General features: G+C 37.5%; 3 protein-coding genes across 7 annotated transcripts; all 3 read right to left on the bottom strand.

Annotated features, from left to right (window-relative positions):
- Positions 1-15: 15 nt before the first annotated feature.
- Positions 16-3,333, bottom strand: LOC114721032 (deSI-like protein At4g17486). Of its 4 annotated transcripts, none has more exons than XM_028906822.1 (5): positions 3,277-3,333; positions 2,615-2,802; positions 1,305-1,592; positions 940-1,026; positions 16-477 (listed from the first exon to the last, which is right to left on the bottom strand). In XM_028906822.1, the coding sequence occupies exons 1-5, from the start codon at positions 3,315-3,317 to the stop codon at positions 329-331; spliced, it is 753 nt and encodes a 250-aa protein (XP_028762655.1). In that variant the 5' UTR covers positions 3,318-3,333; the 3' UTR covers positions 16-328. The 4 variants fall into 4 exon arrangements, with proteins under 4 accessions (XP_028762655.1, XP_028762656.1, XP_028762657.1 ...); XM_028906823.1 differs by having other exon boundaries at positions 940-1,020; positions 3,277-3,332; XM_028906824.1 differs by having other exon boundaries at positions 2,615-2,839; positions 3,277-3,299.
- A 704-nt stretch (positions 3,334-4,037) lies between these two features.
- On the bottom strand, positions 4,038-7,613 carry LOC114721031 (nudix hydrolase 8). Of its 2 annotated transcripts, XM_028906820.1 has the most exons (11): positions 7,173-7,613; positions 6,816-6,910; positions 6,633-6,785; positions 6,347-6,412; positions 5,995-6,132; positions 5,750-5,827; positions 5,606-5,656; positions 5,434-5,468; positions 5,122-5,230; positions 4,251-5,038; positions 4,038-4,178 (listed from the first exon to the last, which is right to left on the bottom strand). In XM_028906820.1, exons 1-10 carry the CDS (start codon positions 7,309-7,311, stop codon positions 4,829-4,831), a joined length of 1,074 nt encoding a protein of 357 aa, XP_028762653.1. In that variant the 5' UTR covers positions 7,312-7,613; the 3' UTR covers positions 4,038-4,178; positions 4,251-4,828. The 2 variants fall into 2 exon arrangements, with proteins under 2 accessions (XP_028762653.1, XP_028762652.1); XM_028906819.1 differs by having other exon boundaries at positions 6,633-6,910.
- Positions 7,614-13,024: 5,411 nt separating this feature from the next.
- LOC114721041 (ethylene-responsive transcription factor 5) lies at positions 13,025-13,875 on the bottom strand (the record flags this gene model as incomplete). Its single annotated transcript, XM_028906833.1, has 1 exon — positions 13,025-13,875. A coding segment is annotated over one exon (732 nt), but the record flags the coding sequence as incomplete, so codon positions are not given.
- Between the last annotated feature and the right edge of the window lie 457 nt (positions 13,876-14,332).

Raw genomic sequence — 14,332 nt, 5'->3', positions numbered from 1 at the left:
AGCCAGAAACTCAGAATCAAGTAACAGTGAAATTCCTTCATTAATCTTTAGCAACCCGTCGAGACGAATGATACTTTGCTCGTTTCCCAACTCACTAAAATTTATACACTCGTCACTCAAAATTAAAAAAGCGGTCGTCATGCTGGCCAAAGGAGTCGCTTCTACAGAGAGAGATATAAAGTGCAGTGCAGACATATTGAGTAGTACAAAAATTTACAGCAGCATCCTGATAGCACTAAAATTACAAACATTACTTTGTGGGTATACCATATGGAAACTATAGAGGTTTGTTCAACTCTGAATGCGACGTCAATTGACCAAACGAGAATCACAAGAGCTCACGCGCCAGGCGCACAGGATTTTCCTTTACAAAGGCCACTTCACCAACATTAGGTGCAGTCAACAGATTTTGATCAGCATCCTCATTTTCACTGTCCCCAGACGAAGACAACCCCCCAGAGTCTGATCTCTCATCATCTATAATGGCACACAGTTAGAGACCCCAGGGAAGATTACTATCAAACATGGAGAATAGAGGCAAAACAAAACTCCATTTTTCTAAGTCCAGAGGGTCATGCGACGCAAACCAGTGATAAATGATCGCTGTTATCATAGAAGGTAACTGTTTTTCTTTCCAAAAATAAAACCTGAGATCTCCCTCATATGCAAGTAGTTCAATAATTAACAAAGGTGGTTTGATGTCAAATACGTGTTTGTGTTTGTTGTGTGGTTTAAATACGTTAGAATATCTTCCAATGTTCAAAAGGGCAAAGGAAAGCAAGTTCATGCTTTGCCTCCTTTTCTTCTTTCACCACATAATATTTTTTAAGGTTTTCTTCCGCATTTTCATCAATGAGTACTAAAATGTAGAAATATATAAAAATCGTGATATTGCAGAAATATGATTAAAAATTACACAGGATTGTTGCATAGTCTCACCAGAATTTGCCAAACGTTCTGGAATATGTGCAACTGCAGCAACCTGAAGGCTTTCCGGCAGGAGACAATTGCAGAAAGAACCTGAAACTTTAAATAAAATTTGATCAGATGAAAACAAAACAAGCAAGGGGAGTCACCAGATTCCAAAAGTAACAGCCAGAGTTAACCGTCAATTGCTAATTCCCGAAACTCCCAGTATAGGCATTTGGTGTAGACAGAGAAGCATCTAATTCAAAATATAAATGACGGGTAGAATGGAAGGCAGCATACGCATCTGTATTATGTATTACATAAGCATGCTAACCTTATAGCATACACTATAATCAAAGATGAAAAGGCAAATCATATGCGGAGAGGTTCCTTACCTACTCGAGCCAACCGATTTACCCATGCAGGTATAGACTTTCCAGTTAGTTGTTGGCAGACTTCATCTGTAAAATGGTTACAATTCTTGGCAATCAGATGGTAAGTGTCTCCATGATATTTACTGGCGAGGGTTTCCATAAAAGAACGGAATTCTGAAATAGACATATCTGTGGTACCCAAGAACACTGATCGCCTGAAGATGAAGCCAGGACAGCTTCTAGGTTCCACCTCAAAGACACCACTTGTTGGGTACTCATGAGCTCCAAAGCCATATTCCATACCATGCACTGTCCATAAACAAGATAAGCTATACCTTGTTATAACATTGTATTGGAAAAATAAAGCAGTGTGTGCAGGCTCCTAGTCAGTATTTGTTCAAGCAGCATGATTCAACATCTTTATCTTTATAGTACGACTGCTTTAGTTCTTTGCTTATTCACATTGTCTCCTTGTCAATTAGCTTAGCATAGCATGTCCCAAGCTTGTTCAAACAGAGAAGGTATAATAGCCAGGAACTAAATTTCGTGTTATTAGGCCATGATACTAGGTTTGAATGAAAAATTCCCTCTGGTATACTAACACAATTATTAAATGATCATCCACGTTTGACCTTCCGATGATATTTCAAGAAAGTCCTTAGTGTCTGATAAATCATAAATCCATTGGCCAAGCCTACACCCCCCCTTTCTTTCTTCTTCTGTCCAGATGGTTAAGATTTACCTAATAACTTGACAAAAAGCACGTACATGTCAACCTAAAGATCAACAGAGATTTTCACCCCAAAAAAAAAAAAAAAAGATCAACATAGAGAAAAGCAAGATGAATGAATGAATTCTTTGGTTTAAAAAGTTTGCTTCACCTAAATCTTGGGCGCATAAGGGCGAACAGTAGCAAAGAAGGAAACAAGTTAAAACCTTAGGATGATCATTTGAACCATTATTTCCTATTTTCACCGCTATACAGTGCATTCTTCTACATCCATATTTTGTAATCTCGATTATAAAATAATGCAACAGACAGTAAGATAGCTTTTCTATTCGAGGATACGTCATCACAGCAACTTCTATCCAATATGTAAATATTGGAATCTGCTTTCCTCTTCATTTCAATGTTCAAAATGGAACATGATATCATTTAATAATGATGGAAATTATTTCTCTTATAACCAAGCTAATATCCAAGGCAGTATGAGAATTTCCTACAACACACGCAAAGAAAAATAAAGCGCTGAAAACGCAAAATTTTAAAAGTTTGCAGCAAAGGAACCATAAGGATTATACAGCCAGCCAATATTATTAAAACCTCATACCTTCAATTCCCGAATGATAGATTCCAATTCCAAACATGTAAAAATAATTGTTCATAGGTGTAAGGTCATATACATTGAGATACACCATAGCACTATTTTTCGTCCCACCATCTTGCTCGCTTTCTGGGTTCGGGTTTAACGGCAACAACCCCATTTGGTGAAATTTCCTCCAATCCTTATCCAGAATTCTGCGACAATAACTCCGTAATCACAAGCCTATCCTGTCTGTGAAGAAACGCCTATAAAAACATCAATATAAACGCCTTGGCGAATCAACTCTGATTTTCAAACATAGAGATACCATGAAAGGGGGGGAAATCATGGCTTTTATATGGTTGGCGCAAAAACAGACGAGGATAAGAGCAGAAAAGAGTAATCGGGGGTACTTGAAATCGTTGTCTTTAATATGGGCTTGATTTGAAGAAAGTAGACCAGAAATAAGGAAGATCAGGGGAGGTTGAAAGCTTCTCAGGTTTCATTTATCTTTTTTCCTGAAATTCTCCGCGCGAAATGAATGAACTTGATGAATAAGATGTCTCAAATTGAAAAGGTTGGATGAAGAAGAATCGCAAGAGAAGCCACAGAAAGAAGAATGAAGAGCGGGATCAAACATTAAGCAATCGTATTAGGCAAAATGATGAGCGAAACAGAGAAGAACTCACGGAGAGGCAGGGCTTATTGCGTTCGCGGCATAGGCCGCCATAATTCATGAAAATACCAACTGTAATGTGAATTGCAAAGGGTGAAACATATTAGTATAGTACCCTTTCCCCTATCGTTATAAAATACCTTGGCTACTCTTTTCTCTTTTGCGTATCTTGTTTTTTTTTTTGGCCAAACTTTTGCGTATTTTGTTGGGTCTTACAGTTTTGTATGTTTGTTTAAGAAAGCATATCGTATAATTTAATATTAATACATTTATATTTCTATTCGTAATCAATATATCAATTTATTTATTTATTTATATATATCTGTGCATTTTTTTGTTAAGTTTTTACATTTTACGTTCAAAATACAATATGTCCATAATTTTTCAACTAAAATTTAATAGTTTTGATTGAATGATTATATCTTTGCTACTTTAATTAAAATAAGTTGTTAGCAAGAATACACCAAAGAGTAATTAAATTTATGTTTAGTGGTAGAAAGGTTTTACATAACTTACTAATAATGGTTGGATTGATTACAAAGGATTTAATTTTTTTTTTCAATGAATAAGTTTCAAACTTTGACCTTATTATGAGAATTGTCCTGAGTTAAATCTGACAGTATTTAAACCTGACTCAATTGTAATGATTATAAAAAATAAAACAAAAAAGAGAAAAAAAACCTCTTGAGTAAGATACTTTGGAAAATGCTGCATGTGGGACTCTTTCATTTATAAAGAGCAAATTGTCTACTTATTTGCGAAATGCTCATTTACAAGATGAAACTTAATTGGGTGAAATCAAATCCAAGTTGTAACAGAAGAAACAAGATAGAGTTAAGTCGGGTCACAATCTGGGCGGCGAAATTGATAGTGCATAATCAAAACCCGCAATGACAGCTTTGCGTGGAAGCAGGTCTGCACAGTTTTAAATACTAGTCAGCAAATAGAACATGATTGAATCTCCATTTGTTGGGTTTTGCAACGCACCTCTTTATCTCACGTGGCGTTGTCTTCCCTGTGCTCATACATATGCCGAAAGATCCTTCATTTCGATTCGACCCTATCGACAACGCTACTTGGTTTGAGATTCTCATATAACATTATATTATATGGCCGTGGGAGTTACGCGTCAAATACTGTTGTTTCAGTTCCACCACGAAGTCTCTGTTGTCCTCTTGTTTTTCTGCTCTCAAATATTCCTTAAGATGCTGCTTCAGAAGCGTCAGAATATCTCCCATCATTCTCACCTTATCAAGTTGATTTCAGCTTATGGAGTACGCCAGATGATGTAATTGAAAAAGGAACAGGGTTCTTTTCATTATTATTATTAAATATGTACAGTACAACGAACGTGTCAGGTAATTCATTTGACTAGAATCAAACCCTGGGACGACGAGAAGAGCTTTAAAGAAGGGGAAAACGAGGGGGGTCACTGAGACTGTGATTGTGATTTCATGTTAAAAAAGGAAGAGTGGTATGAGGCCAGACTCGTTGCTAATATATTTATACTTGTGGGTGTGTGTGTGTGTATATATAAGGAGAGAGAAAGAGAGGAAGAGAGAGGTTTAGTTGGCTATACAATTCACATCTGGGTGGGTGTCCGTGACATTGTAATACAAGGAAGATGACTTGCCATCAAACCTAGAAATCATGTGATGAGGTGATAGTCCACAGTAACGCTTTCCCATGCGAGCAATGCATATGTCTATGATCTTCTTGAACATTGAATCCTCCTGGATCTGTGGCTGTTCCACAAACTCCACAAGCGGCATCCACTGCATGAACCGTCACGATTATTTCTATCATTTTCTTCATACTTCTAAGCCAACAAAATTGTGCTCATATTCGAGAGTCTCACCTTAGCAGCTTCAATTTCAACACCATCAATAATGATGTTACTTGAGAGGGGTCTTAGCATGCAGATGAAGAACAAATCTGATTTCTGGAATGCCACATTGTGAGCGTGTCTGCAGCTCATGTTCATCACGTTCATTAGATTTTTACGGTCAACAAAGATACAAGCAAAGTGATAATCGGTGTCAAACCCTTTTAGATGATTAGATCCCGTTATAATTAGTGGAACATTTTTGTGAATTAAAAAAAAAGTGATATTCGAATGGGATCACCAATTATTAATATCAGCCCTCCCGATCTGTGTTTCAGTTCTAACCTGAATGCTATCACTTCAATGAACTCAGTATCAATCTGCAACATAAGGCAAAAAGTATTAGAAGAAAACCCTCACTAAAGCCAGTTACATCATATCATACGACCTCATCAATAACAAAATTAATACAGAGTTACTTCACAGGAATATATTGTTCAAATCACTTTATTCTTACCCCCGTTTCTTCCTTCACTTCTCTTACAGCTCCAGTATATATCTCCTCCGCCTGGCAAAAGCTCAGTCATGCAATCTTGATTAAAGCTGGAAATTGGAGTACAGAAACAAAATATGGATTCTATTCTTGATTAGAAGTACATACCTCAAGAATAAATCCAGTTGGAATCTTCCAAAGACCTAAAGTTGCAGGAGAACAGTGTTTCTCTTGAACTACAAGTACCTGTGCAAATTCATGGTAGGAAATTACAGTCAAATACAGAGCTTGCCTTGCATAATCAAGTTAGCCAAGAACAGCTTGAGATTACAGATAAGGTTTAAAACACGGCAAACAGAGTAACATAAAAAGGTTCCTTGAAAACTTTTTGAATGGAATAGAAGGAAGCAGACCTCATTGTTGTCATTGATGACAAATCCCCCAACTCCTACTTGGTGGGATGCATTAGCAGGAAGCATGCAAGGTCCTTCAGGAATCCAGTATGTTAACATCAGATGTCCAGGCTCCGCATGGTGGTATTGAAAGCCTTCCTGATTCATAGGTTCAACAACACTTGATTGAGTAAAACCAAAAGGCAGAGATAGTTATAGAAAGACCAATGGGTGATTGTCCAAGTCTTTTCGTGAGCGTCTGTTGAATTATTCAGGGATCCTTTTACAGAGGGCACGACACATTCTGAGACTTTTCATATAAACATGCATGAAAGTATTGATCATATTACAAGCAAGAGTTAGACTAAACTACCTTCACAGCGATGGGAACAAGGTCAGATTTTTCTAAGGGCAACTTAAGCCAAATCCCCTTCTTTCCCTGCAATTATCAGATAGCTACATGTAAGTTTGTCTGCAAGAAGATGACTCTATATCTTGCAACACGATAGAAATCTTGATCTAACAGCCGAGCAAAGGAAATGAGATCAGACGCTTTCTCATCATGTTTGCGTTGAGCAAGTGTTAAGCATATATCTAGCTCCTTTAATGCTTAAATATAATATAATTTGAAAATATATCAGACTGGGTAGAGGGTTTACCATCCTTTTCCAATGAGAAAGAGAGAGACGCAAAATATATGCAAAGGCAGACGGGTTGTCTGGCAACCCATCTGAATTAACGACAACTCCCCCATACTGGTCATCCAAAGCATCAAGTACTCCTGTATTTCTGAAATACAGGTTGAAAGCTGCTCCATTTAAATGTGTTCCATTTAAATTTGTCCCATTTATATTATGGGAACTGGTTTTTGCTGCAACATTATCTGCCAAATACTTGTGATCTGAAGTGCCCGACCACTGAGCCCTTGGAACCAACCCTGTAATTCAACACAAGACACCAAATAAAGTTTAAAAAACACAGCATCTTTTTCTTTCTTTTGTTAGCGAAATGCCAGCATTGGATTTGAACCAACGGAACTGGACCATGGCTCATAATTTATCGGCATCAAGTTAACAAAAGACGAAACTCTCTGAAAAAACGAAAGAACATAAGGATGCTATGTTACGTCCACAGGAAAATAAACAAGAAACAAAAATAAAGGAAATGCCTTTGAGGATCTATGGGATTTTCTTGCTTACCTCTGCGACAGTTGAAGTGAATAGAGGATGGGAGAGTAGCTTGACGCCCGAGTTTGGAGAGCAGGACAGAGTCAGTTGTTCCTAAATGAGCAATCTCAGAAGTAGACACAGAAACGGAATCAAAGAATTTCAGCCCCATCTTTTTCAAAACCCAAATCTCACAGAAAACCGCAAACCTGTTGCCACGAACTAATAAGAATCCAAATTTTGATATGGTTGGAGGTGAATACAAGCGAGAATCTACACGAATATCTAGAGTGCCATAGCAGATATCGCTCTACGAGTAAAGGGGCGACATGGGACTCATCGTCATTCGGAGAGCACGAGAGCTCTCATGATTGAGAAGGAAGCCTGATGTTTGATAATCAAACGGAGACAAGCCGGTAAATTGCAGGTAGCAGCTTGGCTCCTTGCGTGGGTGGGAAATGAACAATTATGCAGTTTTGCGGTGTACATAATGAGTGGTGTGTGCCGGGGCAATGATTATAAAAAACCGAATAAAAATCTTCATGATAGAGAGGCAAGGGGAGTGACTCAAACTCACCTCTGCAGTATGACGCGGACGCCACCCCCACGCCTTCCAAAAAGCGCGTGACCACCAATCAGAAAAGTAATTAGGCATGTGTTTATGATATCTACGCCAGGTGAATTAAATGAACATGACAAAGCATATACATATACACACGCACACATAATATATAGACGCATGACCCTGTTCTGCGTTATTAAATCTATGGTTCCCACAAGCTGATGACGGAAAAGCGAAGACAAACGATGGGGCCCGCAAGTTAATTTTCTCATAAAATTATTTCCCACAATCCGCTGTTGGGGGACGGTGTGGAATCAAAATGGGAAAGGGAGAGGAGGGAAGGGCGTGGAGAGGTCTAGTGAGCACGCATTTTTGGATAAATTAAGGAGTTGGATGAAGGACAAGTAAGCCTCCCTTTTATGGTTTTATTAATAATAAAAATTAGGGAGGTGGGGGGGTTGTTGCCCACGTAACGTGGAGGTATATTCCCATTTGGATGTGATCAGTGAGTGAATCAAAAGTTACCGCTGGTCAAAAAAAAAAGAGAATCAAAAGTTACCTTCAGCGTTAGGAGTGATTAAGCAAATTAAACTTGTGATTAATTCCAAATATTATATGTTATGAGCAGGGGGTATGGTTCACGCCCAGGGAGGATGATGCCCAAAGACAAGCAGAAACTAACACATGGAACCATACGGGGTATTATTTATATATATATATATATTTATCTATAACATTAAAATAAACAAGTGTCAACACATGGTTCACGATGGGAATACCCAGCCGCTTGACGTGGCGCGTGGTGGAATCGTTGGGTGGATTTGAGGTGTCCTTCTAAGCCTTAAACATTGGGTAATGCAGATATTGCGTGGAGAGCATTATCCACACGTGATTCCGCATCACTTTGTGCCTGCCAACGCTGCTACCCTCCAACCCCAAAAAAAAAAAAAACGGGGGTATGGATATCTTTGTCCTTCTCCAGCGATTCCTAATTCAAATTACTAAAAACCCCCCACTGTTTTATTTTATTTCCTCTTCAGATTAACAAATTTTGACGGAGACTGTTGTCTTCTTTTCCGGATATTTCTGCAACATTTTGAAATATCCGGGTGTCCTCAAGGAAAAAAATCTTCATATTCCATCCAAAAAAGTACTACACGTTATTTTCATATTGGGAATCTAAATTCTGTGTGGGCTGGGGCTAGCAACAAAACAGCTCGTGGGCTTGTCTGACCCGTTGCTGATGGGTGGCTCCCTCCTGGTTGAGACTAATACTAGGCCTTCGACTGCCGATTTGGCCGCTAGGCCCAGATTTTAATTTATACTAGGCCTTCTCTTGAGGCGCAAGAAGGAAGTCGACTATATATATATATTTTATGCAAGAAGTGGACTATGTTTAATACAAAGGACTATAGGAATACTGACTCGGGACATCTGAACAAAATGGATTGGTGGTTGAAAGCATGTGGCGGTCTCCCGGGCCTTTTTTCTATGGTTGGCCCTTCAAAATAGGAATTGTTTATTATAAATGGGCTTTTGAGCCCAGGCCTTATAGGCCCAAAATAGTTCAGGCTTGCCCACGAGTCTCTTTTTTATTTTGCATGATGAATACTACAACATTCTACAAAACTGAGCTTCGAATTCATGTTTAAAAAAGTATCCACATTTAGTACCTGACAGTGTCTCAAATATAGTTGTTTCTAATAAAAAGACACATATGCTTTAACAAACAAAAAAAAAATTCTACAAACCTTCTGCTCCCCTCCAAACCAGTCTTGCCAAACCCATTTTCTCATGTGCTACAGTCAAATTCCTTTTCTTGCTTTTCAAGAGATTGTAATTTTTTTAAAAAAATAAAATGCTCTCATGTCATTTCTTTCCCCATATCCTTCTATGCTTGACTGTGATATGATCATTTAAAAATATTTTTTTAAATTTTATTAAATAATATTTATTAAAATGTTATGTGAGAACATAATGTCATAGATTTAATACTTATTCTTTCATAACTATAAAGATATAATATTTTTGAAGAACATCATAGCTCTTAAAATTTAATAGTATATGATTAAGTATTACTCCAGAACTTCTTTTTTTCCCCAAAAAAAAAAAAAGAAGAGGCTTTTGAGTCCAGCCTTGAGCACAATTGATATGGGACGAGTCCCAGGAAATGGCTAAACCTGGAACGGCACAGCTTCTGAACTTGAGCTTATATGAGCCAGGAACATCGGTCAAAGTTATGGTTAAATGTTGTAATTCTTGAGATGTTGATTGGAAGAAAAGTCAAATGTCAAATGATAGATGAGAGAGAATTGCGTTTATATTTATTGGCGAGGGAGAATTTTCAAACAAGCGGGTCAAAATTCAAATCCCATAACTTCTAATTTCATTATTAAATCTCCTTGGACTAATACACCCCCAATCATTTTAAATTTGTCGTCCTTCTTTATCCTCAGCAATGCGACCATTATATAACAAACATAGGACCTTTTATTTTATGATAACAGGCAGAGATATTTTAATAATCCTCAAACTTCAGTGGCAAAAGGTCTAAAAATCTACCTTCATCGTAATATACTACGTATTAAATAATTGCAATAGCAGTACAAGATATTACTTCGGCTTGATACGTAAGATTATTATACCTTCAATTTATTTATTATTGTTTTTAATATACTCCCTGCTGTCTTGATTACTGGGCAAAAATGTGAAGCCCCGTTAAATTATAAATAAAGAACAAATATGTGATGGTTGAACTTCTGCTTCAATACTGCTCTTCTTTAATTGGATTAAGTTGTTTTGTTGGGCAAAAAATTGGATTAAGTTGTTTGCATGTGCTTTTAATTCATAGACGCACATGCACTTTGCTGTGGTCATAATTACGGTGAAGACTAAAATTGAAAAGTTGCACACTTTTTTTTTTAATTTAAATTTGTGTCGAACCGAAGGAACACATCATTACTAAGATTAAAATATATATTTAGTCTTTTAATTTTATATAAGATTTTAATTTAATCTTTTAATTTTAAAAAGTATGTATTTGATTTTTTAATCTTAGAATTATTAGGATTTGATGATGAGTTTTTTGTAAGATGTACACAGATGGTTGCGCTGATGCGATGGCAAGATGTAGTGCAAGCTGGGATGGATATGAGGACAGGCGCCTTTTTTCGAAGGGCCCGCCCATAGTGGAAGAGGCGTTCAGAGAGGACAAGTTGGGAAGCAAGTGGCGTGATGCTGGTTGAGTTCTTGTCGGTTTTGCTTTTCTTGTAGTTTCTTTTTAATTTTCTGAGCTGTGGGCCCTGTCTATAAAAAAATATTAATATTTTAAAAATTAAACTTAATATATTAGTATTTGAGAATATTTTATTAATATTTAATATTTTAATGTCATGTTTTTTTAAAAAATTTAGAGTTGAAAAACTAAAAGTATAGTTTTTAAAATTAAGAAACTAAATTAAAACTTTATATAAAGTTAAAAAACGAAAAATATATTTTAGTTTTATTACTGATACTTCTCCTGTCTTAAATATAATGTTCTTATACTAACATACTCCTCCGATCCTAAATGTAAGACTCTTATACACACTAATATAAGGGTTTTATATTTAGAACTGGAGGAGTATATAAAGATTCAGACGAATATCGCAAAAAGAAGGCGAGGTTCATGTCCTGTCGATTACTTTACACTCTCTAACTTCGCCCTCTTATCTGGTTTTGCTGCGAGGATAAAGTCAAAGGATGGAACAGCTTTAATTGAACAAGGATGAAAGTCAAAGGATGGAACAGCCTTGAAGAAAAAGCAGGTTACATTGTTATTGCTGGGTAAGACGTTAAAATTCAAAAACGACGTTGAAGTCAGAGATGATTAATTGATGCACGCGATAAATTCAGATTATGGACAACATGAAATCTCCCTATTAAGTGATTAGTGGAAATTACAAGGAGTTAAAAAGATGACGATAAAGGTCATGTCTGATAAGAAACATTAAAAATGAAGGGTATAGGTTATAATTGGGATTAAAAAATCTTATTAAAAGAATATTTAGTATGAGAGATTTTCTGTTACATGGCATTAGACAAACTCATATATGTGAGATTGGAGAATATTATAGTCAGATGTAGTATTATCTAATTCCATATCAATGGGTTTCCCTAACTTCATGTAACAAATAATTACTCATGCTAAATATTTTTTTAATGATTTTTTTCAGTTACAATCGATACCAAACAGTACTTGAGGGTCCCAATCGCCCCAACCCAAGTCTTAATTTGACTTGTATGCCAGGGAACGATGGAGGTGAAGGTATACTTGAGATCCCCACAGTTCGATGAAAGGTAATTATCGATTCGTTAATAAATCCAGTCATATACATAAAACTTATTAACTTTCGCATCATTCATGGTGCCCCTGTGCCGCAAGAGACTACATATACACGAGATTGAACTTTAAGGGCCGTACGGTTCATTTAATCGCGTCAGCAGACAGTATAAAAAACAATTTAAGAGCCGTATGGACATAGTTAATCACAGGACAGTGATGGATTAATTATGAAGTCGAAGCCGCAACGTAACTGGTTTGTTTTACGATATTATTTAAGCACAGTATTAAGACGAGGGATTAGATGAAATCAGCAAGATGTTTACTTGTAGATCCCCACTATTAGGCACGTGAAGCTAATTCCGCACACGACAATCAATAGAGATCCAGTCAGCCCCAATACAGTAATACAGAATTCATCAATTCTTTCAAATGAGAGCTTTATTTTTCAACAAATTATATTATTTCGTGCCACCGTTGAATTTGTAAAGGCCTGCATTTCAAAGACCTCCTTCCTTTTTGTCTTGCTTTGCTTGTGTCTCGGCACTCCTTTCAGAATGCCGCTCCCACTGCGTATCACATTTACCATTTATCAGTACTGATGATTTATAATATTACAGGAAATTTTGATATCATTACTTTTCCCTTGCTTTTCTTTTGTTTTAACAAATAAGGTTTTCATTTTTTAATTTCGGGTTTAGCTAGGTTAGTTATAAATCATCAGTAGAATGTCTCATTTATCAAACCTAACGTAATTATAAACTGTATATTCGCAAGTGCATATGAATTAACACTAAGATATGTAGTTTTGGCCAAAAAAAAACACTGACTTATATAGTTATATGGTTGATGTGATAATGAGGTAACAATATGATTATGTAGTTTTGGCCACAAAAAAAAACACTGAATTATAAGATCAGACATGCTTTAACCTTATGATGAGTTCGTGACTTAATTTATTTTAATTTGTATGTTTATATAAAATAAAAAAAAGATACCATATAGATAATTCAACCCGAATATTTGATTAAAAAAAAGAATTAAATTCGATTAAATCATATCCATCTTTGAGAAAATATTGCAACAAAGCTATGAACAGTGTTCATCTCCAAAGTGGGATGTCATACGACCATAAGCTGGGGACAACCCAAGGTGGGAAGTGGAGATAACGGCGATAACGGCGGGACACTGAAAATCCCGTTTAAATCGTTGTCCCAGAACCCCTTCCAGTTAGACGGCGTTAACGGAGCGTCCTTTGCACAGTTCTCCTGAGACTCCGTCGTCGTTTTCGCCTTCTTCACCACCGGCTTTACCTCCACTTCCGACACCTTGTGTTCGTCTTGACGACGGCGTTTTCCCTCGCCGGAGCTAGGCGCCGAGCTCGATGTTTCTATTTCCAAAGGGAAGTTTAGGATGGCTTTGGAGCCGCGAAGCTTAAAGGCAGCTCGATCGTAGGCTTTGGCGGCTTCAATCGCTGTGTCAAATGTTCCTAACCACACCCTGGATCCCCGTTTGTTCGGGTCTCGGATCTCCGCTGCATACTTTCCCCACGGCCTCTGTCGGACTCCTCTGTAGTGCTTTTTCTCGACTTCCTTTGTGTTTTTCTGCTCCAACATCTCCGCCGCCTCCTCTTGCTGCTCCGGATTCCCAAACTGGATCCATTCGGTTTTCTTCGGAAGCGAGATTTGCAACGCCGGTTTCCTACTTGAAGGAGATTTCTTCTGCGATTCATGAGGTCTTGGGTCGAAGTCCAACACGCAACTGTTTGACGGAGAGCTTTCTTCTGTATTGGATTCGAGTTTAGGGAACCTTGTTTCGAATTGCGAAGCTTGGATTTGGGGTTTGGCGTTGCGAGGTCAATTATTTGGGGTTTGGTCTCGAATTCAAACGGATTTGTTTGATCTTGTGATGAAGCTACAGGATGGGTCTGGAAGTCGAGGATATCGGGAACGTAATCGGACATGATGGAATTGGCGTCGGAAATGGAAGATTGGGAACAGAGAGATTGAGAATTTGAAATAGATGAGCTGGCTTCCCAAACCAAAGGGCATCAGCAGCGAGGTTGCCAGCGGAGAGAGTTCACCAAGAAGATGTAATTTTATGCGTTCGAGAGCGGAAACCTGAACTTGATTGGCCATCGCAGTGTTTGATCAAATTCTGCAGGGGATCGTCTGGGGGAAAGGTAGAAGAAGAAGTAGAAAAGGAACTTTTTAATTTCAGAATTGACGATGGAAGGAGCTAAGCTGTGTTATCGAAGTTGAGTACATAGGAGAGTGGAAAAAAGGGATATATATAGGCGTGAATCTTTGA

Source organism: Neltuma alba, unplaced genomic scaffold, assembly GCF_004799145.2.
Source record: "Neltuma alba isolate B1F8T4 unplaced genomic scaffold, ASM479914v2 tig00012009_pilon, whole genome shotgun sequence".
NCBI classification, from domain to species: domain Eukaryota; kingdom Viridiplantae; phylum Streptophyta; class Magnoliopsida; order Fabales; family Fabaceae; genus Neltuma; species Neltuma alba.
The sequence above is the reverse complement of the archived record's forward strand: the minus strand, read 5'-3'. Positions and strand labels throughout refer to the sequence as shown.